General features: G+C 42.8%; 1 protein-coding gene across 8 annotated transcripts in view; it reads right to left on the bottom strand.

Moving 5' to 3' along the window:
- Nucleotides 1–3664: 3664 nt before the first annotated feature.
- The window catches only part of fermt2 (FERM domain containing kindlin 2), a 140432-nt gene continuing 116436 nt past the window's right edge, over nucleotides 3665–27660 (bottom strand). For 6 of the 8 annotated variants that reach the window (XM_067991608.1, XM_067991607.1, XM_067991609.1 and 3 more), the window contains 4 exons: nucleotides 20946–20966; nucleotides 20300–20424; nucleotides 7244–7385; nucleotides 3665–4873 (listed from right to left, as the gene is read on the bottom strand). In XM_067991608.1, coding sequence (XP_067847709.1) covers nucleotides 4700–4873; nucleotides 7244–7385; nucleotides 20300–20424; nucleotides 20946–20966 — 462 coding nt within the window. In that variant the 3' untranslated portion in view covers nucleotides 3665–4699. The remainder of the gene's footprint in view (nucleotides 4874–7243; nucleotides 7386–20299; nucleotides 20425–20945; nucleotides 20967–27660) is intronic. The other 2 variants (XM_067991610.1, XM_067991612.1) reach the window with 1 other exon arrangement.

Below are 27660 nucleotides of genomic sequence, written 5' to 3'. Positions count from 1 at the left end.
GGAGTGTTGTATTACAGTGACCTTTGTACTAGCCCCTTTTGCCCTTTCTTGGAACTAGAGTTAGATAATAGTTTCATTTTTAGCTAGCCAGGATAGTTGTTACAAATCAATAATCAAGTACTATTGAAGAAATTCTAACTGGCAGATGACAACGGTGCAAAGGCTCACTGAAATCCTATTAATGAATGCATGAAAAAAAATTTCAATAGTCCATTTTACTGGTAAGTATTACAGTCACCAGTCTGCCCTTTAAAGGGAAATAAACAATTGCAGACAGCACATCTCATTCTGGTTCACAATTTCAATGCTTGGCAAAGGCTTCTCTTCCCTAGCCACATCCAACTGTGTTGCAGCTGTTCTATGCAGATGGATGCAGAATTATGAAGTAACAATGAAGTTTTGATCTTTGCAGATTTTATTTTCTTACTTAGAAAGGTTAAAAAACTGACAATAAAAATTTGTATGAGTGTACAGATGTAATCGTATTCCAATCAGCTACTGCGATTACATACTGTTTTTAATAATTAATTGCTTTCAATTCCATATCATAATACAAATTTTATTGTGCAGTGGGAGCAGTTGCCATCCAAATTATTCATAGGACAATGCATAAGAAATAGTTATTTCAAACATTGACAATGAAAGCACTAACCTTTCAGGAGCTTTCCACAGAATCAAAAGGCCTTAACTATATTTATTTTAAACAGTGTATCAATCTGATTATGTGTGAAAGCTTTATCTGATTAGCTTGCACAAGTGTATGTAACCTTGCACTGAAAAAGTCAGGCTTCAATAATTGATGTCACTTAGGAAATTTTCTCAACACAAAAGGAGGGAAATTTTAACTCTCCTCAATTGATGAGAATGGAGCCGGGGAGCAGTTAAAATGGAGTGGCTCCATTTTCCGCGCTGTTCCCCCAATTCCCCATTTTAATGCTGCTGGTTTTGGCAGCAGATGAGGCTTTTTCAGTGAAAGATTACATACTTTTCTGTAAGCTAGTCAGCTAAAATCTGCCAGGCCTCCAACTCAAACTCCCGGGCAGGAATGCTACTCATCCGCACGGGAATTAAAATTGGCAGAAATAGCAATTATTGAAAGTTTCAGTTTTCCTTTCAGTTTATAAAGGTCCTCTTCAATAGTAAATATTACTTTTACAGTTTCACAATAGGCTTCTTCACACCAAGGAGTTAATTTGATTCGAGAAGCCTAGGTGCAGGGGCAAGTTTCATATAGTTTATATAAAAAAAACCCCATCATGGTTGAAAAGAGCAGGTAGCAAAAATTATATAGTGGCCTTTAGTATGTCGAGCATGGTACAAATGTGAAATACAAGTTATAACGATTACCTCTGCTGCCAACCAAAACATATTGGGAGCCATTTTAAAGTTGTGCCCAAGTCATCAGAGCAGCCACTTTATCCACCAGTTCGTGCTGGAGGGAGACTCCAGCCATTTCAAGCCCCAGCTCGGTGGTTCTGAGAGGGTGGGAAATTATCTGTCTACCACTGGCTGGCAGGTCTGGCCTGGAAGAGAGGGTGGTGATCCCAGGGTGGGGATGGGGGCTGGAATGTTTTTGGGGGCCCAGTAAAATAAATCACAAGTTTCCTGAGCCGTGTTTTGAGCGGTCTCTTTAAGGTTCGCTGGTTTGGCCGATCAATGCATGCTCTGCCCATTTGTACCTGAAAATTGTAATTTAAAATCCTACAACTAGCACGGGACTCAGATTTGCATATTTAAGCAGCCTCCTGCTTGTTGTTTCAGGCTGTTAGTCTTTTACAGACCCACCTGAAAATTATATCAAGCGGGCCTTGGGCATTAACAGGACAGCCAAGGATCCCCCACCCTTGATTTTCAATTGTTGGTCGCCCATTTTTAGGTAAGAAGCAGGCGGTCGGCAGTTGAAAATCACCCCATTATGTGGTTTAAAGTTCAGATTCATTCCTCTCCCTTCAAAGCTATCCAACAATATAGGTCGTTTCATCGAATCTGGCTCAATCAGAGTCAAAAAGCTGCACGAAGTTCTTTGGTTATACAGGCTATAAATTAAAAATGAGATAATACTTTATAATCAGGACAATTCAAGCAGTTTCCACAACTCCTAAAATAGACATTGCAGTATTATTGCCACCTCTTTCCCCAAGTAAATTCAAAGACATATGTTCAAACAGGTCATTGGTAAATAAGTGTGATTAGCCTTTCAGAAATTTGTTCTAATTTGCTGCTTGGGTGCTCAAAAGCTTACCCAATCAGATGTCAATAGCTGTTGATCAATGGTATGGTTAATTCCAAATTTGGATCACATTCGTCTAGAAGGAACACAGATCGCAGTAACTACTGATCAAATTCCTCCTGTTAAAAAGGTCTGAGAGCACATGGAAGCTACAGCAAATAAGAAGTTTGCAACATCTCAGCTACATCAATCAGCTGTCCTGTTACCAATTTGGGTTTTGGAAATAATTATCTTTTAGCATTCTCAATCTTATGGCTTAGGGGTTGAGCAATTCTCTCAAAGACCAGTGTAAACTCAGTGCAGTTGTCTGATTTTTCTACAAACTTCTGTAGGCTGGGATACCACACCTTGTGGAAAAGCTGACCTGATGTGACATCTGACAATCTGACAATCTGATGTACTGGAAACAATTTCCTCACAGCAGTCAAACATCAGGCAACAAATAATCTTTTTCTTAAGACAGCACTTTGTACATTCCAATTTTGCACAAAAGTTCATAAAATCAGCAAAGTTGTCCCCTAGACTGGTCTAGCAACAGCCTAATATAGTCATACTCACAAAATCAGTCAACTCCTCCATCACCATTGACTCCAGACTCCATGAATTCTCATGGCCATCTGTCATTGTTAGGCTGACTTTGAGAGTCAATTATTTCCAATAGATTTTACTTTATACGATTTTCATGCATTGCATCATCCCTGAGTGAGGGGGCAATCTACATTCAAACCTCTGGGGGTAGATACTGTAAAGTGAGCAAGAATAATTTGGCATGGAGCACTCTCCTGACAACATGCCTTGCCTATGCTCAGCACTGTCCAGTTATGGCCAGGATCTCAGACAAATACCTGTATTCTACCACAACAGGGCGCATCAAAGCACCAATGAACCAATCTAATTTAAAAAAAATAAATACAATTATCTGCAAAGCAACATTATCTGGATATTAAGGACATCCAAACTGATAAAATAGATCCAGTAATCTCTTGTAAAAACTGAAAATGGCAAAGTATTGAATTTCCCAAGAATCAAGAAACAGGTTTATAACCATGTTGGATATAATGACCTTCCCTCCTGCCACTAGTTTGACTTTCTAAGATTCACTGTACTTCAGTTACACTCCACTTTATTTGAACAAATTATTCCAAATCAACATTTCTTGCTATTGCTGATCGAGATTCTCCATCTAGAGAAGTTGGCCTGAACTCAAACTTCTCCACATCAGGTGGTCAAGATTAATCAGTTAATTGCCATCAGCAAAGACTCTTCTGTGAAGACAGGGCTGATCTGGAAAGCTACCGTGTGGTATTCCACCCAACAGCTCAGCTGTAGTTATATTCTCCCAGTGAGTCATCTGTGCAAAACTAACATGTTGCGGCTTGTCTATCAGGTTGACCTCAAACCAAACTTAATTTTAAATAAATAGTGAAAGAGACATTTTAAATAAAAGATTAACTTTTATTTAAAATAAATGCATTTATACATAGTTTCAAAACAATGTTATGCTCCACTGCTTAGGATGTTTGTGGCACAATTTCAGCTAGCTGTTACAATGAAACATGATATAATTAAGCAAGGCTCAAAAAATTAATTTTCTTCTATTGAAATAAATTTTTACTGTTATCTATGCCTGCAAAAGCACATCAAAACCTAATACATTCTAAGCACATTCTGTAATCGATTTGTGATGCTATAGTTCAAAAACTGTACAATTATATAAAACTTGTGTTTTTACATTAGTTACATGAAAAAACAAATACTTCATATAGCATTACTTCATAATGTACTGGAAAAAATTCATTTTAAGTGAAACAAAGAGGTAACTAATGCTGGTGATTAAAACAGCTTCACATAATACTATAAGGTGTAAAAAAATGGTTGGCAATATAAAGTACAATATGTAAATGAAACTAAATAACTGGACATTTGGGTAGGCAAGTTAAAACAATATGAGCTGTGTTCTTCAATTCCCAAACAAAACTACCTTCATTTTCCAAGAATCTGTAATAGTTCTGATTTATGTAGGGGATTTTTTTGTTTGGTTTTAAAAAGGCCAAAACATTAAAGTTAAAAACACACATGCAAAAGTTTGATAAATATTCTTCGCGTTTTTTCTGCCCTCGACATTACTCCTCGTGGTCAGCTTATGGATCATACTATATGGCTTGTTTCAAGGCTTTAATTATGAAACATTTCTGATGAGGGATCTTTCAAGTTTGCTGTGTCAGGTGGGGAGAACATGCCATTTCCAAAACTGCAGTTGGTTGTTTGGTAGCTAGTTACTAAGTGTTCCTGTTAGTGCACATACAGTGTTAACTGATCTGGTAACTAAAACAAAACACAAAAAAAAAATCCATGGTAAAAGATTACAGTACGAGGCGCTTGCTGGAATAAGCAGCATATGTTGAGTAACAGCACTCATCTAACAAAGGCTTTTTAATGGCCCGAATATATCTTTCCATGTATTTGCTGTCACATCCAACCACTAGTAAGCTTAAAGAACATATCTTCATCCAAGCTTTCGTTCTGATCTTTAGCCCGTGTCGACAGGAAAATGTAACCACCAATGAACTCGTGAACTACCTTGCAGTCGATATCTCCACAGATAAACGAAAGCCGAACATCATCTGCAAACTCAACAGTCACCTAAACATAGATACACAAAATTTAATGCATTTTTAAAGTTGCAGGTGCAGTATACTTTCTCCTCCCTCCAACATGTCATGCAGAATATATGTTCTTAATTCAAAAGATGAATTCTCATCTTTAGGAGTCCTTAAAAAAAAAATCAGTCATGCTAAGTATACCTACTTTACAATCCCTTTTGTTGCTTGTTTTTGATCAAAAAATATGATAATTATGATCATTTTCTTTTAACCTAGAGTGAATGCAGTTTTGCAGAAATGAAACTAATGTGTAAAACAATTTCAGAAATTCCAATTCTTTTTAAAAAAAGCTATTCAATTAGGTTTTTTTAAATAAACAAATAAATATATTGATTCATCCCTTTGCTGACATTGGAGGATAGGGGAGAGACAATTTGGAGAACTAATCCTTTTATATTTGGAGAAATAATCCTTTTTGGAACCAAATTCTTGTTGGAATTGGTGTAGATTTGGGATCAAATTAATATCCTAACACAGCTGAATTAGAAATGATGCATTTAGACCAACTCTCAAAACCCACTGGTCTGATAAGGGAATTGCATTTTGCTGGCACTGGTATAATAGCTACAGCTGGGAAGCATCCCAAAAAACTGTTGTCTGTTACAGAATCTAATCTACTTGTATCAGCTTGGCTTAATTGGGAACAATATTAGGTAGAAATTGGACCTCTCTGTGCCCCTGTTTTCCAGCTGGAAAATAGTGCAGAGGTCCAATTTAGGGAGCCTACCTCCCATGCTTGAACAGTGTTGGATACACGTCTGATGCCATTTTGGTTCAGATGCTCTGCAGGAGTAAGGCTCCTTGAATATGGTAATGAGAGGTCTAACACCTGTTTAAGGACACCCTTGCTGAAATTGGGCTGCTCTGAGCAGCTTTTCCAGTATTAGATGCAACCTAACAAATGGCAGCCACCAAAAAGGTACGGTTAAAAAAAATCTTCATGCAGAGCCAATTGGAGCAGGAGTGCTCCTCTTGGCTCCGCAGCACTACTGAGGGCTGCTACCAACCTGCAAGTAACCCCTCCTGTTCTGCTTCCCCACCTCCCAGCGCTTACCAGAGGGCCCCGGCCAAAATTGACCTCCGCTTCCAACAAGTTGCCTGCAGATGTATGGAAGAGATCGGCAGCTTGCCGGGCCAATGTCAATCAGGCCTCGGGCACATCTGTTTAGGTGCAGGGATAGTTTCCTGCACCCAGTTCATGCCAGCCTCGCAAATTTCTACCCCATGCCTGAGTAAGGTGGTCATGGTTCAAATCCCACTCCTGTCCGACACTCCACTGTAGTTATGAAGGAGTGCTGCATTGTTAAAAGGTGCTGAATTTCAGAAGAGACTTTAAACTGAAGTTAGGTCTTCATGTTCCTGTGGTCAATTAGACTTTAAAGATCCCATGGTACTATTCAGTGAAGAACAGTTAGGTCTCCATGTGTCCTGGCCAACATGCCTCTCTCAACCAGCAAAATCAAAAAATAACCCATCATTAGCCAATTGCTGTTCCCGGGAACATGCCGAATGAAAATTGGCTGCCATGTTTGCCGACATGACAGTGATTGCAGTTCCAAGTAGTTCATTGAATATGAAGCACTTTGCAAGGAGAGCAGGAAGGGGGAAGGACAGAATGGAGAAATAGCACGTCCTTAAAAAATCTGCATTATATCTTGTAACATGCATTACAATGTTATATTAAACATGATAATATGCTGCTTTTCCAATAAGGTTTTTTTTAAAAACAAAAAAAGTTTTATTTAGTCAAAAAGGTACACCAAGAAATTAATCATAAAGTCTTATTAGAAGACTGCAGTAGAACAGAGAGTTTAAAAAAAATATCATCTGCTGTTTGTTCCAAGACTGCCATTGTGTACATTGTATTTTGGAAAATGAGCTAAAATGAGTTGTTGGGGAGGGAAGCATATTTAAAGGCCATGACAGGAGAGAGGCAAATGTCAAAAACTGGGAGAATAATTAAATCATTAGTTTGTTCCCTTTCCACATTGCTTTCCATTTTCTGCACCCCAAAAATAGGGTAGCAAAATTAGTTATGATTTTTGAAAATCAAATTATTTCCAACCCAGAGATGTGCTCCAAAAATTATTTAATAGAATATACAGTTCATAATATTTTGCACTTTCAAATGTGTTTGTTTCATCTGCAACTAGAATTACATACTGAAAAATATTCCAACTTGATTGTTATTTGTACACATTAATTCTGATTTACTCATATGGATCTCACATGACAGACCACTGACCAAACTTAACTATTCAAAATAGTGATTATATCCAAATTATAATAACTTAATGTGCCAAGTTTCTTTAAAATATAAAAGATTCAGTACATTTCTAACTAACCGTACCATTTTGATCTCCCAATTTACATTCCACTGTTTCATGTTGCTGAACCTCCATGTCTTGATTGCATCTCCCGTGCTTGAATCCATCCTGATCAACCTATTGTAGGCTATGCCAATCAGATCATCTTTCTTACTTCCTTGAAACCTAAATTGCAATACATTGGATAACATTTTATAGCAAAATGCAGTTGGATGGTGGAAGACAATTTTTTCAACAAAAAAAATCCAACACATTTTTCATGAATACCCATATTTATAACCATCTGTAGTATAAGAATCTACTGAACAGACATTAGCCTCATTCTTCAAAAATCAATTTTATGTTTGCCTGCATTAAATATTACAGCAAAACACCAGGCCTATAAAAAGGAACTGAACTACATGTCCAGAAATACAAGTGTACAGCATAGTACAAGACCTTGAATCAATTTTTAAAGATCTGGTCTGAAAACAGCCTGAAAGACAAAATGTGATATCAAATTGACAGTTTTGAAGCTACCATAAGCTATCAAAAAACACTAGAATTGCTTATTCAAGATCAAAATTTAACATAGGTATCCATTTGAAATAGGAAGATTGCACTGGTGCAATTTTCTGTTAAAAGTGAGCAATTTCTTAAAAAAAAAATTAAAATGAGGATATAGGACTGATCTAGAGTAGAAATAGCAGCTCATTCACTACCACAAACACCATGTATTTTTGTTGCTGTAGCTTCAGTTAATTTATAAAATATTTTAAATTGAGGATTTGCTAGAAACCTTTACTTTGGACAGATTTCTTCGCATTTAATGTTGTTTCAAAGACCCATTCGGTAGTCAGCTTTGAATTTTTAAATATTTTCTTCATGCCTGTACAGGAAAGTGAATCAGCAGCAGCTTCTAGGATACAACACTGCAATCATTTACAAAAAACACCCATGATTAATTTCACTGCATACAGTAAAATAATGAATGACGGTAATTATTGCATTCATACTGGTAAGTAATATTCCAGGGAATTTCCAGAGGATGTATCCCTCAAAAATGATGCATTTAAATACTTCATTTTTGTTTTGTGGCCCCATTCCTGACCTTCCTAATGTAATTACTTGCAGTGCCAGTATTTTTTGTTCTTTCAAAATAATCTGCTTCTGATGGAGGGAGGGAGGGGGGTGGCAGGGGACAACATCTAGGTTAATGATCACTCAAGCAGCAAAATTATATGTTTAGCCATAGTTAAAGCAACTATCAATCCCAGCAACACTCAATTTATTGATGACCCAAATGCTAAGCAGGTGGAAATCCTGCATGGTCTCAAAATTCTGTGCCATGCACTAACACAACCAAGAGGATGGGTGGGTGAACATGAACATAAGAACATAAGAACATAAGAAATTGGAGCAGGAGTAGGCCAATCGGCCCCTCGAGCCTGCTCCGCCATTCAATAAGATCATGGCTGATCTGATCCCAACCACAAATCTAAAGAACACAAGAAGTCGGAGCAGGACCCGGCCACATAGCCCCTGGGCCCTCTCCGCCACCCACAGGGCATTGACCGATCCGAACTCAGCTTCATGTCCAATTTCCTGCCCGCTCCCCATAACCCCTAATTCCCTTTACTTCTAGGAAACTGTCTATTTCTGTTTTAAATTTATCTAATGATGTAGCTTCCACAGCTTCCTGGGGCAGCAAATTCCACAGACCTACCACCCTCTGAGTGAAGAAGTTTCTCCTCATCTCAGTTTTGAAAGAGCAGCCCCTTATTCTAAGATTATGCCCCCTAGTTCTAGTTTCACCCATCTTTGGGAACATCCTTACTGCATCCACCCGATCAAGACCCTTCACAATCTTATATGTTTCAATAAGATCGCCTCTCATTCTTCTGAACTCCAATGAGTAGAGTCCCAATCTACTCAACCTCTCCTCATATGTCCGCCCCCTCATCCCCGGGATTAACCGAGTGAACCTTCTTTGTACTGCCTCGAGAGCAAGTATGTCTTTTCTTAAGTATGGAGACCAAAACTGTATGCAGTATTCCAGGTGCGGTCTCACCAATACCTTATATAACTGCAGCAATACCTCCTTGTTTTTATATTCTATCCCCCTAGCAATAAAAGCCAACATTCCGTTGGCTTTCTTGATCACCTGCTGCACCTGCATACCAACTTTTTGATTTTCTTGCACTAGGACCCCCAGATCCCTTTGTACTGCAGTACTTTCCAGTCTCTCGCCATTAAGAAAATAACTTGCTCTCTGATTTTTCCTGCCAAAGTGCATAACCTCACATTTTCCAATATTATATTGCATCTGCCAAATCTCCGCCCACTCACCCAGCCTGTCTATATCCCCTTGCAGGTTTTTTATGTCCTCCTCACTCTCTACTTTCCCTCCCATCTTTGTATCATCTGCAAATTTTGATATGTTGCACTCGGTCCCCTCCTCCAAATCGTTAATATAGATTGTAAAGAGTTGGGGACCCAGCACCGACCCCTGTGGAACACCACTGGTTACTGGTTGCCAGTCCGAAAATGAACCATTTATCCCAACTCTCTGCTTCCTGTTCGATAACCAATCCTCCACCCATGCCAGAATATTACCCCCAATCCCGTGATTTTTTATCTTAAGTAATAATCTTTTATGTGGCACCTTGTCGAATGCCTTCTGGAAGTCTAAATACACTATGTCCACTGGTTCCCCTTTATCCACCCTATACGTTATATCCTCGAAGAACTCAAGCAAATTTGTCAGACATGACTTCCCCTTCATAAAGCCATGCTGACTTTGTCCTATTAAATTATGCTTATCTAAATGTTCCGTTACTGTCTCCTTAATAATAGACTCCAAAATTTTACCCACCACAGATGTTAAGCTAACTGGCCTATAATTTCCAGCCTTCTGCCTACTACCCTTTTTAAATAACGGTGTTACATTAGCAGTTTTCCAATCTGCCGGGACCTCTCCTGAGTCCAGGGAATTTTGGAAAACTATCACCAAAGCATCCACAATCCCTACTGCCACTTCCCTCAAGACCCTAGGATGGAAGCCATCAGGTCCAGGGGATTTATCCGCCTTGAGTCCCATTATTTTACTGAGTACCATCTCCTGAGTGATTTTAATCGTATTTAGCTCCTCCCCCCCGAGAGTCCCCTGTTTGTCCAGTGTTGGGATATTCTTAGTGTCCTCTACTGTAAAGACTGAAACAAAATATTTGTTCAGCATTTTTGCCATCTCCATGTTTCCCACCATTAATTTCCCGGTCTCATCCTCTAAGGGACCTATGTTTGCCTTAGCCACCCTTTTTCTTTTTATATAACTATAGAAACTCTTGCTATCTGTTTTTATATTTTTTGCTAATTTCTTTTCATAATCTAACTTCCCTTTCTTAATCAATCCTTTAGTTACTTTTTGCTGTCTTTTGAAGAATTCCCAATCTTCTATCCTCCCACTAAGTTTGGCTACCTTATATGTCCTTGTTTTTAGTCGGATACTATCCTTGATTTCTTTACTTAGCCACGGATGGCTGTCATTTCTTTTACACCCTTTTTTCCTCAGTGGAATATATTTATTTTGAAAGTTGTAAAATAACTCTCTAAATGAACACCACTGCTCATGTTCCGTCTTACCCTTTAATCTATTTTCCCAGTCCACTTTAATCAATTCCGCTCTCATACCATCATAGTCTCCTTTATTCAAGCTCAGTACGCTTGTTTGAGAATCAACCTTCTCACCCTCTAATTGGATATGGAATTCAACCATGTTGTGGTCGCTCGTTCCAAGGGGATCCTTAACTAGGACATTATTAATTAATCCTGACTCATTACACAGGACCAGGTCCAAGGTTGCCTGCCCCCTTGTAGGATCAGTTACATACTGCTCAAGAAATCCATCCCTGATGCACTCAATGAACTCGTCCTCAAGGCTGCTCTGCCCAATTTGATTTGTCCAGTTAATATGATAATTAAAATCCCCCATAATTATGGCTGTTCCCTTATTACATGCCCCGACTATCTCCTGATTAATACTTCTTCCAGCAGAGTTGCAACTATTAGGAGGCCTATATACTACGCCCACTAATGTTTTTTTTCCCTTATTATTCCTTATCTCCACCCAAACTGTTTCATTATCTTGATGCTTTGTCCCAATATCATTTCTCTGTATTACAGTGATTCCTTCCTTTATTAACATAGCCACCCCACCTCCCCTTCCTTCCTGCCTGTCCTTCCTGATTGTTAAATACCCTGGCATATTTAATTCCTAGTCGTTGTCACCCTGCAGCCATGTTTCTGTAATGGCCACAAGATCATACCCATACGTAGTTATTTGTGCCGTTAACTCGTCCATTTTATTACGAATGCTACGTGCATTCAGATAAAGAACTTTCAAATCTGTTTTGTGACGCTTAGTTCCTGCTTTTTCCTTTTTTAACACTTTACCTATTACTCCATACCTTCTGTCCCTTCCTGTTACGCTTTCCTCTCTCTCCCTGCTCAGGTTCCCAACCCCCTGCCACTTTAGTTTAAACCCTCCCCAACAGCACTAGCAAACACTCCTCCTAGGACAGCAGTCCCGGCCCTGCCCAGGTGCAGACCATCCGGTTTGTACTGGTCCCACCTCCCCCAGAACCGTTTCCAGTGTCCCAGGAATTTGAATCCCTCCCCCTTGCACCATTCCTCTAGCCACGTATTCATTTGAAATATCCTCCTATTTCTACTCTGACTAGCACGTGGCATGCTTTCAGGTATCGGCCAACGCAACTCAAACCAGCCACTGGGAGATGCATAACAGATGCTAAGTGCAGAGATTTTTATTCATTTCTTCCACATGGGGAAGGTACTTTACTTCATCCGCACAGCAGCTGATTAGAAACTCTATACAAGGAATACAGGAACATCCCACACTCCCACATCCTGCTCATTCCCTGTGCAGAGGAACTAAATGTCCATCAGTGAGGGATGCCACCTTCTTGTCACACGCCATCAGTTTATCACCAGCTTATGACAGGTAGGAATATAGAAAATGTCATGAAGTTTATTAGCAACAACTCCTGGCAACTCAAAGTCTCACACCATCCCGACTTGGAAATATATCGCCGTTCCTTCATCGACGCTGGGTAAAAATCCTGGAACTCCCTTCCTAATAGCACTGTGGGAGAACCTTCAACACACGGACTGCAGCGGTTCAAGAAGGCGGCTCACCACCACCTTCTCAAGGGCAATAAATGCTGGCATCGCCAGCGACGCCCACATCCCATGAATGAATAAAAAAAACTTGGTAGTGGGTATGTATTAGTCAAAATGGGTGACTATATAAAATGATTTCGGATATGCATTCATGATCCTTGGAATACTGGAGAGGTGCTTTGCCTGCTCATCCATATGGGGTCAATAGAGGAAGGGAAAAAGGGGAAAAAAAAAAATCTATAAAATGTTCATTCCTAATAATGTTTTCATTTTGATAGTTTAATTCCAGCTAAATATGTATGAAACAGAGCTAGTCAAGATCCAAATCTCCTTTGAATAGAAGTCAGTGGTAAGGGTACATTAAAGCCATGGTCCCATTCTACCCCTTGAAGAAATAGCTGGCTAAACGTACAATAAATCATCTTGGAGACAACTTTATGGTACTCAGTCGAGAAAAGCCAAGATTTTTTTTTGCTATACTAGTCGATCGTCCATGGTATTACACACATGGAAACAAGCACAGAACTCTTCTTTGCATATTTAAATTTATCCAATGCTAATTTTAGGCAGGCATCAGGAAAGATTGGGCGCAGGACAGCACACTCAAATTGGTGAACATTGCACCCATTTTACGCTTGAAAAACATGGGAAAAGCATATCATTTCTACCTCATGATTTTTATTATAGATATGTAACAACAGAAGAAATAGGGGCAGGACTAGTCCATGCGGCCCCTCGAGCTTGCTCCACCATTCAGTAAGATCATGGCTGGTCTTTTACCTCAACTCCACTTTCCTGCCCTATCCCCATATCCCTTGATAACCATAGGGCCCGATTTTACCAGGGGTGCGGGTTGGCAGCGGGTGGTCGGGCGGGCTCGAGGAAAACGCGCCGGCCAAATTGAGTGCGTTGCGCACGCGATCGCGGGATGATTGATGTGATTAGCCGGCAGTTACGGGTTCCGCGCTTCTCAGCTGCGTGCCGGCGGCCTGCGCATGCGCATTGACGTCTGAGCGATGGTTGCGCTCTATTTAAAGGGGCAGTCCACCAAAGCCCCTCCAGCCACAAACTACACTCCATCAAGGATGGAGGAGCACAGGGGTAAGGCTGCTCCCCGTTTCACGGACCACGCCCTCCAGGTGCTGCTGGACGGGGTCCGCATGAGGAGGGAGACGCTGTTCCCCACGGATGGAAGGAGGTGCCCTGCCAGCGCCACCAAGAGGGCATGGGAGGAGGTGGCCGCGGAGGTCACAAGCAGGAGAAACACCACCCGCACTTGGATTCAGTGCCGCAAGAGATTCAATGACCTCACCAGGTCCGGAAAAGTGAGTACACTAACGCACTCTGCATCACTCCGTCTTCCACATCACCTCAAACACCTCACAACCCCATCTCCACTGACAGCACTGCGCTCCCGCACCAATCCTCACAGCCACCCAACTATCAGCCTCACAGTGCCTGCACGTACCCACCGTCCCTGTCCCCACTCGACCACTACCACACACCCCAATGCCCATACAATGGGATGGCCATGTGGCACACGCATCCTCCCATCCATCTGGCACACGCTCAACCCAATCACACCAATGCTTGAAGCGTCTCACATTGTGATCATCACTCAATAACGTTTTTGTGTTTTGTCCTCACAGAAGAGGGCCAGGAACGCACACGATAGGGCACGCACCGGAGGGGGCCCGCCACACGAGATGGCCCTGACAGACGCCGAGGTCGAGGCACTGGAGATCAGCCGCACGCTGCATTGCCTGTCGATGGCGGATGGCGAGTCTGGTTCTGGCGAAACGGCCGGTAAGGGAAAGCTGGCACTCATCACTCATGATCGTGAATGATCGTAGCATCACATGGCATATGCCGCACCGCCACATTTGGTCACATGCCTGATATTTCCCTCTGTTCTCTTGCAGGACCGTCTGCGATCGACGTCTCGGTTGAGGGCGATTCCTCAGAGGACATGCCCGTCTCTGAGGGTGCATCGTCACACATGAGCCTTGCATCCACCAGCGCAGATACACACACCTCGTGGGTCCCCCCCCTCAGCTAGTTGGGATTGCACATGGTGAGTCACCGCGCACACGTGAGCATGAGCAGACCCTGGTGGCAGGGTCAGCCGCGGAGGGTCCGCGTCGGTGGGAGCACTCTTCTCCAGGCTTTGCTCAGCCGGACCCAGATGCTGAACCCAGGGGGCCACCTGTCAAAAGGAGAGTCGTCGAGGGGCACCAGAACATTGCTGAGGTCCTGGGAGAGGTGCCACGCGCACTCTCCACAATCGCACGGAGGATGGAGGAGTCCAACTCCTGCATGAGGGGAATGGTGGCACAGGTGCAGGAGGGTATCGCCGAGATAGTGTCGCAGGGACGTGAAGGCATCTCTGAGATAGTGTCGCGGGTAGGTGTGGGAACGTCTGCGGTGGAGGACAGGCTAGTCTCCCTCGAGCGTCACGCACAGCTCACCAATGAGTCCATCCAGGCCCTCACAACGGCTGTTCGGATTCAGGGTGAACAACATTCTGCCGCCATCAACAGGTTGGCAGATACATTGGAGGTGGCCTTGCAAGGTCTCACCCACGTCATCCAAACTGCCGTCCAGCAGGGTGGAAGGGGTGATGTGGGCCTTGGCCATGAGAGGGAAGATGGTGAACGGGGAAATGGAAGTGTGGACGCTACTCAAGGCGCCCCCAAGTCTCACCCGTTGCCCCCCTCTCAACCAGTGCCCGCAATAGTCCATCCTCTCCAAGTGGCCTCACGGGCACCGAAACCCAGGGGGCGTCGGCCCAAAGCATCTACCCGGTCAGGGCACGAACAGGAGCAACCTGCCACCACCTCTGCTGGAGCCACAGGGGTAGCACCACGTAGGGGGTCCCGAAAACGAACGCCTAAAGTTCCGTGAGCACACAGGGATTGCACCAGGGTGTTTGTCGTTCTTTTTTAAAAAATTTTCTACTCTTTGAATGTCACCACAAAATAAACTCACTTTTTCTCACCAATGCTGCCGCCTCTTGTCCATAATTCTGCGGCTTGTGCAATATGTCCCTTCCGTGCGCCTCATCATGACGACGACCACCCCGTCCCACCCATTGGGCATAATCCAGTGGGTGCAGGAGTACAGGCACCACTCTTATGTGGAGGGAGCCTGTATGGACCCTCGTCTGTGCACGTTATGACATGTGAACGCCTCACACAGTGTGATGTTAGGAGAACCGTTGGCATATGAGTGCCTCCCTGGCCTGACGAGCACGCAGGTGAGCCGGTGTTCGGCGCATGGGTCATTCCTCCTCCTCTCCCTCTTCCTCCTCCTCCTCCTCCTCATTGTCGTCCTCAATGTGGGTGGCGGGTGTGCATGGGGCCTCCTCCAGCGGCACCCCTCTCTGTAGTCCCATGTTATGCAGGGCACAGCAGACAACTATAATTCGTCCCACTCTGAATGGCGTGTATTGGAGCGCTCCCCCGGAACGATCAAGGCACCTGAAGCGCATCTTGAGCAGCCTTATAGCCTGCTCAATTGTAGACCTGGTAGCAATGTGGCTGTCATTATACCGACGCTGTGGCTCGGTAATGGGGTTCCTCAGAGGTGTCATAAGCCACGTGTGCAGGGGATATCCCTTGTCGCCGAGGAGCCAGCCGTTGCCGGCGTTGGGTGCGTGGAAGAGGGGCGGGACGGTGGACTCCCTGAGGACGAAGGCATCGTGGCAGCTGCCAGGGAATCTGGCGCACACGTGTAGGAATCTCTGGCGGTGGTCACAAATGAGCTGGGCGTTCATGGAGTGATACCCCTTCCTGTTGATAAACAGCCCTGGCTCATGTGGAGGTGCCCGTATTGCTCTGTGGGTGCAATCGATTACACCCTGCACCCGTGGGAAGCCAGCCACAGCATGGAATCCAACCGCCCTCTCCGTCTGGCTGCGCTCATCCATGGCGAAGTTGATGTAGGTCGAGGCCCTGCGGAACAACCCATCGGTGACCTGCCTTATGCACTTGTGTGCAGACGACTGACAGACCCTGGTGATGTCCCCCGTGGCACCCTGGAAGGATCCGGAGGCGAAGAAGTTGAGGGCAGTGGTGACTTTGACGGCGACGGGTAAGAAGATGCTGCTTGGTCCATCCGGGAGCAGCTCGTCATTGAGGAGGCTGCAGATGTCGGCGACTACCTGGCGAGTGACTCTGAGCCTCCGTATGCACTGCTGCTCAGAGAGGTCCATGAAGCTGAGCCTCGGTCTGTAGACCCTGTGCGGAGGGTAGTGCCTCCTGCGACGCATCTCTCTCTGCGGTTGCCCTCCCTCCTGCTGTGCAGGTGGATGTGCCGCAGCACCGTGTTGTGGGGATGCACGTCTCTGAGGTGGACGGCGTGGACTGCGAGGCTGCTGAGGCTGGTCATGCTGTTCGTCCTCCGAGGAGGTCAATGCAGCACCCATCTGGCAGGTTAAGTTTGCGGGGTTGTGCACGCTAGAAAAGTGTGTCCTCGCACAGGGGTTGGACTTCCACGCCGGTGAATCTTCTTGCTTGGAGGAGGGTGGTGGAGGGCAGGCGTTGCCCAATGTTACGGAGTGTCCTCCTGCGTTGGTGAAGGCTCTCCCCCCCACCTGTGGAATGCACCTTGGCAGCTGCCACAGGCTGCTGGCTGCAACACGTCCGTTGAGAGTGTGAGTGTTTCCCCCAGTATGGGAAACAGTCTCATTTCACTGTAAAATCCGACACCTGTTAAATAAACAGCTCAATCAGGTCATTTAATGACCTGAAATACCAAGATAAATACACTCAAGTGGAACCCTGCTGGCTTTAATTGCCTGCGGGATTCCCACCAGCGGGGCCAACGCACGCACCCCCGCACGTCAGCGCGCAACCCAGAAGTGGGCGGGATCGAGGCGCGATCCGGTCCCGCTCCTCGAAACCGGGATTTTAGAGGCCCCCCCGCCGAGAACGCACCCGGAACCGGGTGCTAAAATCGGGCCCATAGTGTCCAAATATCCATAGATCTCAGTCTTGAATATACTCAACGACTCAGCATTCACAGCCCTCTGGGGTAGAGAATTCTAAAGATTCACAACCCTCTGAGTGAAGAAATTTTTCCTCATCTCGGTCCTAAAGGGCCGACCACTTATCTTGAGACTATGATCCCTAGTTCTAGACTCACCAGCCAGGGGAAACAGCCTCTCACAGCATCTACCGTCAAGCCTTCTAACAATTTTATATGTTTCAATAAGATCATCTCTCGTTCTTCTAAACTCAAGTTATAGGCCTATTCTACTCAATCTTTCCTCACAGGACAACCCTCTCATCTCAGGAATCAATCTAGTGAATCAAAAGCAAAATACTGCAGATGCTGGAAATATGAAATAAAAACAGAAAATGCCAGACAAGCTTAGCAAGTCAGGCAGCATCTGTGGAGAAAGAAACAGAGTTAACGTTTCAGGTCGATGACCTTTCGTCAGAACTGGAAGATGTTAAAGAGTTAAAGTTTTTGAGCAAGTACAGAGCCAGGGAAAGGGTGAAGAGGGAGGGGAGGAAAGAAGAAAAGGGAAGGTCTGTGATAGGGTAGAGGGCACGAGCGATTAAATGACAAAAGGGATGATGGTGCAAGGTAAGGATGGTGGTAATGGGACAGGTTAAGAAACAAAAGATTGATCGGTAGCTGTAAATGGCAGCAGCAGAACCATTACCAGCACTAGCTGACCGAAAAAAATGGGAGCAGTAGTTATGATATGAAATTATTGAAATCAATGTGGAGTCCAGAAGGTCGTAATGTGCCTAAACGAAAGATGAGGTGCTGTTCCTCGAGCTTCCGTTCAGCTTCATTGGAACAGTGCAAGAGGCCGAGGACAGAGTAGGGGTGGGAAGGGGAATTAAAGTGGCAAGCAACCGGCAGGTCAGGGTCATGCTTGTGGACAGAGTGTTTAGCAAAGCGATCACCTAGTCTGCGTCTGGTCTCCCCAATGTAGAGGAGACCATATTGTGAGCAGCGAATACAGTATAGTAAATTGAAAGAAGTACAAGTAAACTGCTGTTTCACCTGGAAGGAGTGTTTGGGGCCCTGGATTGTGGGGAGGAGGTGAAGGGGCAAGTGTTGCATCTCCTGCACTCGCACCGGAAAGTGTCACGGGGAGGTGAGCGGGTGTTGGAAGATTGGACCAGGGTGTCGTGGAGGGAGTGGTCCCTTCGGAATGCTGAAAGGGGAGGGGAAGATGTGTTTGGTGGTGGGATCGCACTGGAGGTTGTGGGAATAGCAGAGGATGATGCGTTGAATGTGGAGGCTGGTGGGGTGGAAGGTGAGGATGAGGGGGTCCTATCATGGTTCTGGGAGGGAAGGAAAGGGAAGGGAAGGGGTGAGGGCAGAAGTGCGGGAAATGGAACGGACACGGTCGAGGGCCCTGTCAACTACAGTGAAGGGGAATCCATGATTGAGGAAAAAGGAAGACATGTTGGAAGCACTGGTGCGGAAGGTGGCATCATCAGAACAGATGCGACGGAGACGGAGAAACTGGGAGAAGGGAATAGAACAGGAAGCGGGGCGAGAGGAAGTGTAATCAAGGTAGCTGTGGGAATCTAGTGGTCCTTTGTTGCACCCCCTCAAAGGCACGTATATACTACCTTAGGTAAGGAGACCAAAAATGTACGCAGAACTCCAGGTGTGGTCTCACCAGGGCCCAGATAACTGCAGCAAGACCTCCTTACTCTTACACTCCAACCCCCTTGTGATAAAGGCTAACATACCATTTGCCTTCCTAATTGATTGCTGTACCTGCATTTTAACTTTCTGTGATTCATGTACAAGGACACCCAAATCTCTTTGACTACCAACATTTCTTAGTCTCTCACCTTTTAAAAAATATTCTGCTTTTCTATTCTTCCTACCAACATGGAGAATTTCACATTTCCCCACATTACATCTGCCACCTTCTTGCCCACTCACTTAACCTGTCTATATCCCTTTGCAGCCTCCTCACAGCTTGCTTTCCCACCAAGCTTTGTATTGTCAGCAAACTTGGATACAATACACTCGGTCCCCTCATCTAAGTCATTGACATATACTATAAACAGCTGAGGCCCAAGCATTGATCCTTGCGGCACCCCACTAGTTACAACCTGCCAACCCGAAAATGACCTGTTTATTCCTTCTGTTTTCTGTCCGTTAACCAATCCTCAATCCATGCTAATATGTTACCCCCAATCCCATGAGCCCTAATCTTGTGTAACAACCTCTTGTGTAACATCTTATCGAATGCCTTTTGAAAATCCAAATATACTACATCCACTGGTTCCCCTTTATCTACCCTGACAGTTACATCCTTATGAAACTAACAAATTTGTCAAACACGATTTCTCTTTCACAAAACCGTGTTGACTCTGCCTAATCGTATGACTTTCTAAGTGCCCTGTTACTACGTCCTTAGTATTAGATTCTAGCATTTTCCCTACTACTGATACACAGCGAGTGGTTAGGATCGGGAATGCACTCCCCGAGGGGGTGGTGGAGGCAGATTCAATCATGGCCTCCAAACGGGAACTGGATAAGTACTTGAAAGGAAAAAATTTGCAGGGCTACGGGGAAAGGACGGCGGAGTGGACCAGCTAGATTGCTCTTGCATAGAGCCGGTGTGGACTTTTGACTTTTGCTAATCTCTTCCTTTTTATATACTTGTAGAAGCTCTTACAATCTGTTTTTATATTTCTTGCTGGTTTACTCACAGTTTTCTCCCTCTATCAATTTCTTGGTCATCCTTTGCTGATTTCTAAAACCCTCCCAATCCTCAGGCTTACTATTCTTTTTGGCAACATTGTAAGCCTCTTTTTTTAATCTAATACTGTCCTTAACTTTTTTTAAGTTAGCCACGGTTGGATCATTTTTCCCATGGAGTTTTTATTGCTCAAGGGAATTTATATCATTGTTACCTTGCAATGAAGTGTGTGATGCCAAATTCAGGTAGTGACTGCCAGGCCTGAATAAACCTCATCTTTGCTTCAATGAGACTCATCTGAGCTACATTCTGATGGGCCTCAAGGATTCTGGCCGAGATCTGAAAAAAAATGAAATTCAAAATCTTTTTCATAGCTGAGGCAAGCAAGGGTTATCAAAACAGCACTGAACAGCAAAGAAAAATAAAACAAGGGGGAATGGCAGATACCTGTATAATAAGGTTAAAGACATAGACATGTCTAGGTCTATAAAGTTAGTTTTCATAAAAAAAACAAGACATTCAGCACCAGAAAAAACTTCCACCGTCACATGATCGAACAGGTCAACCAAACGAGACGTACATTCATGTAAACAGTTATGCTAAATGCCTTTAACCTCATAGGATTTGTTTCCCAGGACTTTTTTTTAAAAACACATTTGAATATTAATTCTACAGTGTCAGATTTTAATAAAATGGCTAAGTTTGCATTATTCTCATTTACCGATTGTCCTTTGTCTCCAAGTTTGGGTCCAGTGGAGGTTTTCACTTCAGTATTAACATTTAACAATTCTGACACACAAAGAAGCCCACATACACAAAAAACATTCCATCCCATCACAGTGACTGAACTGTCCACTTACCAAGTCCCTTACATAGCCTGGCTGAAGAGGGCAGCATGAAGAGGGAAAAGGAAGTTGAAAGAAAATGCAGTGAGAATAAGGTAACAAAAGCACACAAACAGCTTTTCATACCCATCCATTTGCCTCCCACCACTCGAAGAAAAAAAAACCTAAACAGATGAAATAAATTACTGAAATCCAACATGTCACTTAAGCAACTTCTATAAATATTGAATGTTAAAAATGCAAAGTAAAAACATCTGATGAAAAAGCATTCACACCAAGATTTGCGTTAATACTATTTAATTCTGAGTTGACACATTTTGTTTTGGGGAAAATGTACCATAAACTCACCATTTACAAAAAGGAATCAGCAACTAAAAGTTATGCATTAGTTTGAAACTATCCAACCCATACCTTCAGCACAATGACTCCACAATGTGAAATATGCTAATAATTAAATTACACATTGGAAAACTACAATTGGAATGAGGTGAATAGACTCAAAAATGTCAACATTTTTTCATATCAGTAGGGCAAAATGTAATGCTCGTCATATGCTTTTCACATCCTATTCTAAGCCACACACCTTAGAAATTTGGGGTAAAACTATATTTGCAAAAATTGTCGAATTCTCTATGTTAACCATGCACATTTCATGGAAACCACAACTGATGAATAGTCTGTAAAGGAGAGCATATTTAACATTTAACTTGACATGCAGCAATTTGCCAAAAAAGCAATTAGTTTTGTAGACTGTTGTAGACAAAGCATCTTGGGACATTTTAGATGTTAAAGGTTCTATAAATATTCATGATTTTGTTGTTGCAAATCATTAGAAAATGCTTGAACTATGAATGTTAAACTATGAAAGGCGGGTAGGGCCACTCAGGGATGAAGGAGAGATTATAATTGTGAAGGATGAAGGTATGGCATAGATATTAAATAAATATGTTGCATCGGCTTTTTACAAATGATGCTATAAGTGACAACATAGGTATACTAGAGAAGGATATGGAATAATTGAGCCAAGTGTAGAAAAGGAATTGGCTTTGTAAAAAATAGCAGAACTCAAGGTACACAAGTCACTGGGCCCTGAGTAGTCTGCACCTTACACTTTTCAAAGCAGTCAGAGAAGAGATAGCAGAGAATCTGGCCTCAATTTTTCAACCCTCCTTAAATAAGCAAATTGTGCCACTGGACTGGAGTAGCCAATATAAAACCCTTTTCAAGAGAAGGGTAAATCAGGCAACTATAAACCAATTAGCCCAACATCAGTTGTGGTCAAATTTTTAGATTCCACAATTGGAAATAAAGTTAGGAAGCATTTAGAAATAGATGGATTAATAAAGGACAGCCAGCAAGGATTTGTTGAAGGCATGTTGTGTTTTAACAAATTTAAAAAGTGTTTTTTGAAGAAATGACTGATTAGATAAAAGGAATGCAATGGATATATAGTGCATATGGATTTTCAGAAGGCATTCAATAAGGTGTCTCAAGAGGTTAGTTAGAAAAATTCAGGTGTTTGAGGAAACTAGGAATATGGATAGAAAGTCAGTTGACAGACATGAAACAAAGTTAGAGTAAATTGATGTTGTTTCAGCTGCAGAAGGGTTGGAAGTGGTGTACCTCAGGGTCAGTGCTAGGTTCACTTTTGTTCGGAGTATGAACATATGGGCTTGGGTATAGGGAACTCAATCTCAAAATTTGAGGATGACACAAAAGTAAAAGTTTGACAAACAGTGATGAGGACTGTAAAGACTTCAGGAAGGCAGGCAGTTTAGTGGAATTTGTAGAAAGGTCAAAGATGCAATTTAATGTGGATAAATGTATGGTAATGCATTTTGGAAAATAAATATGGATTGGGAGTTTACACTTAACAGAGTATACATGGAATGGTGGGGATGAAGAGAGACCTGGGGTTCAAATATATAATTTCTTGAAAGTGCAAGTGCAGGTAAAAATGGCCAATAGAATTGAGTTTTATAAGAAAAGGGGCATTGAGTGAGTGTGTAAAGAAACAATGATGTATTTATACATAGCATTGGTTAGACCACTGTGCAGTTTTGGGCACCTCATTACACAAAAGGCATTAAAGCCATAGATAGCATACAACACAGATTAATCATCATGATGCCAGAATTGGGAAACTTTAGTGTAGAAGCGACATTCGAGACACTGGACTATTTCCACGAGCAGAAAAAGCTAAAAAAAGATTTAACAAAAGTTGTTTTTTTTTTAAATTATGAAGAGTTTTGATAGAATGCATTGGAAGAGTCTATTTCCTCTGGTTGGGGAGTCATAAATTTAACATGGTCACAGAGTGGGGAGAAAAGTTAGGAGAAATTTCCTTATGCAGAGGTTTATTGGAGCATGAAATGCTTTGCTGCAGGGAATGGTTGAGGCAAAGACTATTTATATTCTAAGCAAACATTGGATAAATATTTGAAGCAGAAGATGATACAAGATTAGAGAGAGTAGGGCAATGGGTTAGTTTTGGATTGCTCAAAGAGCAGACATAGACACAATAGGCTGAATGGCCTCCTTTTGTGTTGTAAACTTATATGGTTCTATTTCAGCTCATTAAAAATAGTTTACAACTTAAATATGCAAATCCTTCTACAAGCTCCGATTTCTAACCTTGAACAGCAAGAACCACTAATTCCTCCTGCATAATATTTAACAATTCTTTTACCTTCACAATTAGGCCAACTGCTACTTCCACCTTTAAAAATTGAAAAGCAATCGGCAGCCTTCAGTTCACAACAGTGGACGAGTCCCATGGGGACCAAGAAAGGAAAAAAGTTTTTTTTTACTGTAGCAAATGTGAAAATACTTCTGAGATGACTGCAATATACAGCAAATTCAACCTAAAATTCTATGAAAGCCCTCTGTGTACTAAAGTGCAAGCAATACAGAACTTTGACTCTAGCCCCAGGAACTGAATTGAGCTGGCTCCATTTTGCTTGTTAGCTTGTAGGCATACATTCCAGAAATTCTCCAAACGCTCACATCAAGCTTTTCCTTCTTTCTCTACAATCACGTGATGTTCCGTGATAAATAACTTCAGTACATGGCTACTTGACCTCAGAGGCAGCAGTGTGATGGGACTATCGAAAGCAGCAAGAGAGCTATGAAGATATCAACTATTTCCATGCACAATGTTAAATTGAAAAATCTTCTGTAGCAATATTCCCCCATTTTATATTTTGGAGCTACTCATTAAAAAAATATCAAATCCTATAATAAACAAATACAACAAAAGCACATAGATGAAGGTTTATAGTTGCAGACTTTGTAGCCTTGGACTTAAGCATTTCAGTACATGGTTTAAACAGACATCTCTGCCTTATATAGCACAACACATTCCTGGTGACTCAAGCTGCAGGATGAAATCAGGGAATACAAAAGCTCATTTTAAATTACATCAGACTAGTTTAGTGTTAAACAGATTTTCCCTTTCCTGTTCTTTTTTCATAGGAAGAGTTTTGCCAATGGGAAGGAAACGTTACATGGGCAGCAGAAACTGCCTTCAAATTAAACATGAATCATTCTTCCCAGTTCAGAAATGTCAGCACAGTGAAGCATTTATACAGAGCTAAACCATAGAATCTCTGCATGGTTTCTCAATGAAAGTTTTTGTATTTGGAACTTTTCACTATTTGGGTTATCCACACAAAGCAGCTTTTCAAACCTAAGTTACTGCAACCTTTAAGTTGACAACTGCTTACTAAAGTAAGTTTAATCAGCAGGTCTGCAAATAAAAGGCAAGCTTTATAATAAAAAAAATTCAACTATCATAATTAATGAGAAAGTGCATTCTACTCTATTGCATGAATCTGTATTATAAAGGGGTGAATTGCACACTTGTCAGCATCTGTCAGCCACTCTTCAGTGTTTTACACATTGAACCTGTTGCCTACTGGGAGCCTGAAACTAATTGTGCTAGATATGACATGTTAGGGAATAAATGCTGCTCATGGTCCAGCATTTCTATGACTTTAAAAGTGATAAATGCTTGAATTATAGTGATTTAGCTATTAAAACAAGTCACTTCTAAAATTCTCAAGTCAACAATTTACAGCTGCAGCCTTCAGTTGAAGCAGAAATTGTCTTTAAATTTGGTATTTAAGCAACAATCTAACATTTTGTTAATGATGATAATCTCTGTTGTACTCTTCAACAGCTCCAAGCTTATAAAGTCAGACATTTCATGCAATAAATTGGAGCACAAGTAAATTCTCTGGCACTAATCAAACATTTATTATTATGGCATATTGGAGTGAGTACATTATTTCATAAACCACACCAAGTTCTGCCTCTGAAGGCCAGGGCCTATCAGACTGATCATTTCAAACAAGAAGCATTTCCTGCCCAATGTTAACACCAGATCCTTCAAATCTTCATCTGCTTCAAATATGCCAGTTCAAAATATTAATTTCAAAGTCCTTGCATTGAAGGCTACTTAAGGAAAAGCACCATAATTAAGAACAGTTGGTACCAATGTGAACCAACAGACATTATTTGGAACCTGCCCTCATAATTTAACCCTTTAAGCCCCAGTATCATTCTGGTGAATCTGTGCTACAACCCCAAAAAGGCCAATATATCTTTCCTGAGGTGCGGTGCCCAAAACTGAATGCAGTACTCCAGATGGGGGTCTGGCTGAGGCTCTGTACAACGGAAGCATCACTTCTTTACTTTTGAATTCCAATCCCCTTGAAATAAAGGCCAACATTCCATTAGCTTTTTTTGATTACTTTTTGTACCAGTGCACTAGCTTTTAATGATGGGTATGTGGACACAATCCCTTTGCTCTTCCAAGGCTCCTACACTCTGTCTTCTTCCCTTCTCCTCCTCCCTCCCCCACCCCATCTCCCATTAAAAAATATTCAGATTTATCTTTCACATATCCAAAATGGATGATCTCACACTTCCCGACATTGAATTCCATCTAACATAGCCCACTTACTTATTCTGTCTACATCCCTTTGTAACTTCCTGCTCCCATCTGGACAACTCACTGCACCTAACTTACGTTATCTGCAAACTTGGATATCCAAGTCGCAATTCCTTCATCCAAGTCATTAGTATACATTGTAAAAAGTTGAGGCCCCAGTACAGATCCATGGGGACCACCACTTGTCACATCCCGCCACTCGGCTCCAGACCTCATTACAGCCTTGGTCCAAACATGGACAAAAGAGCTGAATTCCAGAGGTGAGGTGAGAGTGACTGCCCTTGACATCAAGGCAGCATTTGACAGAGTGTGGTACCAAGGAGCCCTAGTAAAATTGAAGTCAATGGGAATCAGGGGGAAAACTCTCCAATGACTGGAGTCATACCTAGCACAAAGAAAGATGGTAGTGGTTGTTGGAGGCCAGTCATCTCAGCCCCAGGACATTGCTGCAGGAGTTCCTCAAGGCAGTGTCCTAGGTCCAACCATCTTCAGTTGCTTCATCAATGAACTTCCCTCCATCATAAGGTCAGAAATGGAGACGTTCCGCTGATGATTGCACAGTGTTCAGTTTTATTCACAACCCCTCAGATAGTGAAGCAGTCTGTGCCCGCATGCAGCAAGACCTGGACAACATCCAGGCTTGGGCTGATAAGTGGCAAGTAACATTCGTGCCAGACAAGTGCCAGGCAATGACCATCTCCAAAAGAGAGTGTCTAACCACCACCCCTTGACATTCACGGCATTACCATCGCCGAATAACCCACCATCAACATCCTGGGGGTCACCATTGACCAGAAACTTAACAGGACCAGCCACATAAATACTGTGGCTACAAGGGCAGGTCAGAGGCTGGGTATTCTGCGGCGAGTGACCCACCTCCCGACTCCCCAAAACCTTTCCACCATCTACGAGGCACAAGTCAGGAGTGTGATGGAATACTCTCCACTTGCCTGGATGAGTGCAGCTCCAACAACACTCAAGAAGCTCAACACCAACCAGGACAAAGCAGCCCGCTTGATTGGCACCCCATCCACCACCCTGAACATTCACTTCTTTCACCACCGGCGCACTGTGGCTGCAGTGTGTACCATCCACAGGATGCACTGCAGTAACTCGCCAAGGCTTCTTCGAAAGCACCTCTCAAGCCCGTGACCTCTACCACCTAGAAGGACAAGGGAAGCAGGCACATGGGACCACCACCACATGCACGTTCCCCTCCAAGTCACACACCATCCTGACTTAGTCGTTCCTTCATCGTCGCTGGGTCAAAATCCTGGAACTCTCTACCTAGCAGCACTGTGGGAGAAACTGCACCACACGGACTGCAGCGGTTCAAGGCGGCTGCTCACCACTACCTTCTCAAGAGCAATTAGGGATGGGCAATAAATGCTGGCCTTGTCAGCGATGCCCATATCCCATGAACGAATAATATATATAAAAAAAAAATCAGAGAATGTCCCTGTATCCCTACTCTATGTATCCTACCTCCCTACCAATTACCAACACATGTCAAGGATCTTCTAAAATAAGTCAGCCTTCTGAAGTAAGGCAAAAAATCTATGCATCGAGTCTAAAATAGATATAGGGCATCAAATCCTATCCTCAATAGATGTGATCAATACATGCCCATACATAAAGAAATAATTAATTGGGAGGAGGTGATGGTGTCAACTTACGCATCACCTGTCTGTCCGCAGGTGGACGTAAAAGATCCCATGGCATTATTTTGAAAAGCAGAGGAGTTCTCTCCGGTGTCCTGACCAATATTTATCCCTC

This window comes from Heptranchias perlo, chromosome 10, assembly GCF_035084215.1.
Source record: "Heptranchias perlo isolate sHepPer1 chromosome 10, sHepPer1.hap1, whole genome shotgun sequence".
In the NCBI taxonomy this organism is placed as follows: Eukaryota; Metazoa; Chordata; class Chondrichthyes; order Hexanchiformes; family Hexanchidae; genus Heptranchias; species Heptranchias perlo.
Note: the sequence above shows the minus strand (reverse complement) of the source record. Positions and strands in the feature narration are given on the sequence as shown.